At 52.8% G+C, this 7,204-nt stretch overlaps 1 protein-coding gene across 1 annotated transcript; it reads right to left on the reverse strand.

Annotated features, from left to right (window-relative positions):
• On the reverse strand, nucleotides 1-7,204 carry LOC311195910 (uncharacterized protein; the record flags this gene model as incomplete). Its single annotated transcript, XM_084269357.1, has 12 exons — nucleotides 1-520; nucleotides 1,189-1,255; nucleotides 2,333-2,444; nucleotides 3,055-3,189; nucleotides 3,311-3,360; nucleotides 3,662-3,806; nucleotides 3,946-4,051; nucleotides 4,587-4,682; nucleotides 5,121-5,252; nucleotides 5,682-5,762; nucleotides 6,256-6,638; nucleotides 6,933-7,204. 12 exons carry the CDS (start codon nucleotides 7,202-7,204, stop codon nucleotides 429-431), a joined length of 1,671 nt encoding a protein of 556 aa, XP_084125483.1. The 3' UTR covers nucleotides 1-428.

The raw sequence follows: 7,204 nt of genomic DNA on the forward strand, positions 1-7,204 counted from the left end.
TACCAGCACAAAAGCAGTTTATTGTCAGAGTACAGGAAACAAGATCACTGGCAGAAGAAACACAAACTCCAGCGAGCAAGATGAGGAATGTGAGTCAGACTGTGGCAGCTCCTTCTGGGGACACCTTTCATTAAACCATCTCTCTAAGGACCTGGACAAAAGCTCATCACATCCCCTTGACCACAGTCAAGTTACATGGAAGGACCGGGGAGCTCCACCACGGAGTCACACACAGCTTCGAGCCCTGGACGGCAGCATTTGTGTCTCTCCCCAGTCCACAGGCAGTTACAAAGAACAAACACGTTCTGCACAAACTCCATGCAGTCTCTCAGAAAACATTTCTTGCAAGAAAAGAATAACACAAAAAGTCCTCAACAACCTCTGTCTTCTGCAGAGATTTCAGGGGAACCCTTTAATCTTGGGGTCACTCAATCAAACGTGATCCGAAAACTGCGCTCTTGCTCCTTCCGGCGACTCTCACAAACCTTTGTCACCTCTTCCACCTTCCTCTGCAACATAGCTGTGGGAGAAACAAGTGATTAATCGCCCTAAAACACAGCCCCACACAAGCCCCAGCCTGCAGAAGGAAAACCACTTTGACAGTCACTCAGTTTGACTGTTGACGCTGCCCACCATGCCAGTTTGTTGTGGTTTCAGGGCACAGCCACAACTAAGATCACCTGTTATCCACAGATCACCCATCTGCCAACACATAAGCACTGCTGGACCCTCAACTTGACATGCAGCAGGCACTGTGGCAAAGATTCCTGGCACAACCCAAAGCAATTTCTAATTTCATGAAAGCTCATCAGAAGCCTCTCAAGAGCATGACAGCATCGCCCCACCCCTTTAATTTCCTATTCTGAAGGAAAGCCCCACCATGTTTTAGAGGTTGAGATATTTAACCTTAGTTTGTCAGAATAAAGCATAAGGGTTTTGAGGTCCTCTGCACTGCCCTGATGCATTCCAAGTGGTCCTTCCTTTGTAAAGCATCAGCAGTTGCCAGGAACTCAGCACAGACCTTTAATGCACATCAGAACTCAGACACAGAAGGGACGGTGTGTCACTGAAGCTGAGGACAAGAGACTCCTCAGGGATCTCAAACATTAATGAATTCTTGAAGAAACCTCCCCCACATGCTACCTGCTTTCTCTTTCCATTCCCAAAAAGCTGCAAGATGACTCTCACCTGTGTTCTGGTCAATCCACTGCAATGAATCCATGTGGGCATTCAAGATTTTACAGATCTGCTGCAGCTGGGTAGAAAGAGAAGGTGCAAGTCATTTCTTACACTGCAGAACAACTGAGAGCAGCAAAGGACAGCCTGCCCACCCTGCCTTCGAAACAGGAGGCCATTCTCTCTCCTCTGTCCAGCTCCCCTGAGACAGCAGCTGCTTTTCCAGGGAAGTGTGTGCAGCAGCTCTGGTGCTTTGCTTCTCCCTCCCAGCAAGGAAGCAGACTGGTTTGAGCACATGCCACTAGCTTAGGCTTATTCCAGTTAGAGTATGGCAAAAAGGACTGAATTTATGAAGTGCTTACTGCCTGGAGTGTTGTGGGTGTCAGCAACCTATTATGCAGCCATGAGTCTAACAGAGACTCACTGTAAATTCTTGTAGATACCAGCAACATATTTTGCAGCAATGCCATTGAGTACCAGCACGTGTGTCAGCTTTCTAGCAGGACTATCTCTGAGAACAAGAAAACTCAAGGCTACAAGGGCCCCCAAGACCTGTCATGTGGCTCTGGTAAACAAGAAGAGGAAGATAAGGGCAAAAGTTCATGGCAAAAACACACTGTAAAGATGAGGGGATGAAGTAAACAACCAGCAGGTCCTTGAAGACCACCTCAAGACTGTAGTATCCATGTAGGAAAGGGTGGAAAGCTATGGTAACGATTTCTAGGAAAGAATTCCTGCTTAACAGCCACCAGCAATACTGCATTTGGATGTTGGCTTTTCATGGCATCAGAACAGGCCTGTGGGTTAGGCTTACTCCAGTTCAGAGCTAGGAACCACCACTACATTCAGCACCTTGGGCTTGGAGTGGCCAAAGTAAAAAGGAAAGGGGGGAAAAACCTCAGTCTGCAGCACTGAAGGGAAATTTTTAGTGAGGAAAAAGCAGAGAGTTAAGGATGGGAGTCAGGCTGGCTTCTGTTGCGTTCTAACACAAGTTCTACCAGAAGAGAACCAACCAAGGACAAACCAAAGTACTCTTCCAAGGCGCAAGCTACAGGCAGCAGAGTATCCACAAGCACACTAGCCAATAGTTGCAACTCTTCAAACATTCCTTGCCTGCTACAAACATGAAAAATATACATATAAAACTTGGATTTACCGGGTCACTCGTGTCTGCTGGGCCCCTGGATGTATTCAGGTGCTCAGTGATGTCCTTCAGGTCTTGTGCCATACGCTTCAACTGAGCATCTATGTTTTCAGCCAGCTTATAGCTGCAAAACATGTGGGAAACACGGTCAGGGTACTTAGAGTGAACTTCATTAGACCTGCTCCCAGCCCCACCAACGTCAGCAAGCTGAATTAGCTGCCAGGCCATTCAACCAGGGCTGGCACATTCGTGGGAACAGCACCATGAGAGGCATTCTGTGACACAGAGAAGCAACTCCAAAGGCCTTTCTCTCTTCCTCACTCACCCAGAAACTTCAGGATTCCTCTCTCAAACCAGACACACTTCTCTTATTTACCCTGCCACAATGCAACACTTAAGATTTACAAGCATGCTTCAGGCACACAGATTACATTCTGCTCTCATCACTTCTACCACTAAAAAACAACTTGGCTTTAGAGATCATGGCAACATCAGTAACCTTTTCCCAGGCTGCTGATTAGAACAACATCCAAAGAGCTTTTCATGCTGAGTCAAGAGCTTCCAGTCACAAATCCCCTGTTTCTAATGTGGAAATTCTAAGCTGCCACACATAAAACAGGACCAAACATCTGACACAGGCTGTTGATAGATCAGTAGTGCCACACATCCCAACCCTACTCCTTGCTGATTGATCGTTACCACCTCAGCAGCTGCCAAACACGCTTTTGCCTTACGTCCTCTCCCGTTCTTCATCTGCGTGCTGCAGGTAGATAGTCCCGCTCTGTTCCTTCACAGACTCCTCCAGAGGGGTCAACAAGTCTTCAAGCTCCTTCTGCTGTGACAGAATGAAGTCCAGTTCCTGGTCCAGCCTGAGAAGACAAGACACCAAGTACTGCACTGAGAGCTTGCGGACAGAACCGCATCTGCCGTACCGCAGCGCAGGAAGATGCAAGAGAAACAAAAGCATCTCAAGCGTTCCCAGGCTCGTACCTCTTCTGATCAAGCTTCACTTTCTCTACTTCACTGTGCAGTGAAGTGATCTGCAAAAAAATGACAAAATTCTACTCAAAAAAGACCACTGGGACTACAAAAGCCAGCACAGTGCAAACAGCTCCTCAAATCAAGCAGCAGTTACATCTAGATTTCCAGAGCAAAACCCAAACAACCCAGGGCAGGGTGGAGATTTCATGGCCAAACATAACCTTGTTCTCACAGAACAGACTTCCGAGCCTCGACACCCACTGCCCAGCACAGACACACAGTGGGTCTTCCCAAAGCCCCCCAAGTTAACTCACTAGGATCTAAGCAAGGAAAACCAGGTGACACTGGATGTCACCTTACCTTCTCCCCATTCTCTATCAGCGTCCGATCCCAGGCATTAACTTGCGTGGCCTGATGGAGAAAGTGTTTCTCTTGGTCTTCCAGTTCCAGACTCCACTTGTTTATCAAAGTCTCCAGCTGAGCATAAGTCATCACTGCAGAAGCACTGAGAGGGAGCCCAGGACAGCACAGAACACAAATCAAAACCCCAAAGACAAAGCTGGCAGCACCCACTTCCCCTCCTGCCCCCAGACAGCAGCCGTCACCGCCTCTGCCCCATCGGGACAGGCGCAGCTCAGACCCACCTGGCTGTGGCTGTGGTGATGGCAGCTGTCGAAGTCCCGGCTCCGATGGCTCCTGTCGTATTTAATGGCTTCAGATTCAGAGCAAAGCCAGAAGCAGAAGTGGTGCCTGAAAGGAGGATTCCAGTCAAGCAACAGAAGAGGATGCACCTGCCACTCAACAGTGAGGACAGGACCCATCTACCCTTCTACACACAGAGCTGCACAAGCTCAGAGGCCCCCGAACACAAAACCAATCCCACATCTGTCAACGTGGGAATGAAACAGTCTGAACACAAAAGGAGCAGACTCTGTAAACATCACTCAGTAGCTCCAGTAAAGCAAGGAACTGGCAGCCTACACTCAGCCTGGGCATCGGTCACAGCAGCACAGCAACAGCCCACACCTTCCCAATCCCCCCAGCACTCCTATCAGACCTCAGAACTATCAGCACACCTCTGCAGAAGAGGAGATCTCTGCACATTCAATAAACTAAGAGCACAAGGAGGGGGATCAGAGGAAGAAATACTGCTCTATTTTCAGTTACTGGCAAGCACTGGACATCAGAAGTGCTGTGCTGCTGCATCAGCACGGCCCGTCACGCTGCGACGCGGCACTGAAGGCTGCGTCCTTCTCTCCAGCTACGTTCAGCAGCTCATCCTTACTAGTGGCCGTGGTTGTTGTGGCAGCTGTTGTCCCAGGAACTTTCAATCCAAACCCAAGCGTTCCAAGGCTGGCTGTGCCAGTGGAAGGGGCACCGACTGAAAACAGAAGACAACATTAAGAGTCTGCAGGACCCACTAAATACCACGCCCCTCTGAAAACCTCTGCCCTGCCTGCTCACCCATCTCTCTCTGGTCTTACTTCCTACTAACCAGGATCACTCCTAACGTGAAGGATCATCCGGACACAGCAGGTGAGCCCAGAACTGGTCAGGCAGCTGCACTAGGTAGGTGATCATGGCAGGTCCCTTCCCACTGAACAGATCCTATCCGATCTTTGTTCTTCCAACCCCCCCATGCCTCCCCTCTGAAGACACTCTGCCAGAAGCCACAATGGGAGGACACAGCAAAGAGCCGGAAGAGGTTATCTGTCCTTTTCAATGCACCCACATCCCCCCAACACGCAGAGCTGCACCCCTGACCCGCAGCACCAGCCGTGCCGCTCGCTCATCCCCCCAAGGGTACTTAGTGCCTTACGCGAGAGCCCGGTGGTGGCAGACGACGTCGGTGCTGAGGAGCTCCCCATAGTCCCAAGCAGCGTAGGCCCCGTTGAACCAAGAATCGAGCTGGTGGTGGTGGTAGAGGCAGTTGTAGCAGCTGTGGATGTGACTACAAACAGAAAGAGCATCCCTGGTGTACAGCCGGCCCACAGCGAGCTCTGCCCGTTTCACAAGAACCCTGCTGACAACACGACACAGCCCGGCCCAGACACACCAGCTTTTTATGGGGCTCAGATTTTTAGCCTGTGTTTAGCCTGTTCTTCTCTACCTCCTTTCCCTTGTACCCCTTCAACTCACAGCTCCCACTATGCCCCAGCAATAGGCACAGAACAGAACTGGGCATGCAGAACACAATGAAAAATGCAGGATACTGAGGTCAATGGCTGCGTGAGCACTCACACGTTACTGATGCCAGGGCACAGTCACAGTGGCAAGCATTTCTATCTCATCTCTGCACTCCAGGTTGAAAACTATTCCCAGAAGGACAACAGATTCACTAACTTGTCTCGAGTAACCGTTTCCCAAAAGCACCTCCTACCTCCAAGTTTGGTCGCAAAGGGCAGAGCGGGTCCCTGGCTGGTACTGGCGGTCAGCGTGGCCGTGGGGGCACTAGTGGCTGCTGTCAAGGGCAAGGACACAGAGGTTAGAACTGGAACAAGGAGCATATGAAAAGGCAGAGCTCTTACTACAGAAGCACAGTAGTTACCTCTGACCACAGCAACAGTGAAATGAGAAGCAGTGAGAGTATAAGAAGAACATTAAGATTCAATGTAACAGACACCCGCTCACCAGGAAACAAGCCAGGGCTAACAAGGGCTAACAAGCTGGGGCCCTACACAGGCATTCAAGAATGATGCTAGCACAGATGAACATCACCCCACCCCAGAGGTGAGGACCTTCCCACTATCACCAGCTTCACATGCACCTGGTGCTTCTAACACACGCTGGCATCATCATTTCACACCCGCTCTCCCAACCCAGGGGCTACGTGACAATTGCTCCTCAGCACTCAACACAGGCCCTGGGTAAGCACGTGAGAAGAGTCACCAGTCCCAGCAGAACCCACACACCATCCCCTGTCACCCTCCGTGGGCCCAAGGCCAAGCACTCACCCGTGGATTGTCCCCCCAGGCTGAAGGGGGCTGCTGGCTGGGCTGCAGCTCCTACGCTGGCGGCTGTGGTGGTGGCAGCAGCTGTCGCTGCCGTTCCAAAGGTCAGCCCTGTGGCCGCTGCTTGGGGAGCTGCAGCGCCGAGGCTGAAGCTGCCCGTGCTGGCCTGAGTTGTGGTGCCGCTGGAGAAGGTAAACCCTCCCGTTGTCCCAGACTGAGCAGAGCTCGTGCCAGTGGTGCTGGTGGTGCCAGCAGACCCAAACACAAAGCCCGAAGGGGCTGCTGTGGCTTGACTTGAGGCCGAACTGGTTGGTGCGGAGCTACCGAATGCAAACGTAGGTTGAGCTGCAGCGCTGCCTCCAAAGTTCAACTTCGGTGCATTTGCCCTGGAGAGGGAAGGAAAAGAATCCACCAGGCTGGGGACAGGCGTCCATCCAGCCCAGCCCCGAGCCAGCTCGCTTACAGACCCTGCTGCTGCCTCTCAGAACCGCGCCCAGGGGCTGGACTCGAGCATCTCCTGAGGTCCCTTCCAACCCCGCGACTCTGTGCCCAGCTCCTCCACCCCCTCCGCCTCCCCGGCACTACAGGACCCCGCGGGCAGTGCGGGTGCCGCCGTTCGCAGGCGCCCCAGCTCCGCCCTCGCCCACCCAGCGACGGCCCCCGCCCGGCCGCTGTCTCACCCCAGCGGGAAGGCGTTGGCGGCCGGAGCCGCGGCGGCCGCGCCCGGCGTCCCGAAGCTGAAGCCGGGCGGCTGCGCGGCAGAGCCCGGCGTGCTGAAGGAGAAGACCGCGGCGGGCTGGCTGCTGGCGGGCGCCTGGGCCGCGCTCCCGAAGCTGAAGCTGCCGGAGGTGGCCGGCGTGGAGAAGGAGAAGCCGGGCGCGGCCGTGCTGGCGGCCGTCTTCGGCGTGCCGAACGAGAAGCCGCCTCCCGCCGCGCCCGACCCGAAGTTCAT

Source organism: Gallinula chloropus (assembly GCF_964237585.1).
Source record: "Gallinula chloropus genome assembly, chromosome: 11".
NCBI classification, from domain to species: Eukaryota; Metazoa; Chordata; class Aves; order Gruiformes; family Rallidae; genus Gallinula; species Gallinula chloropus.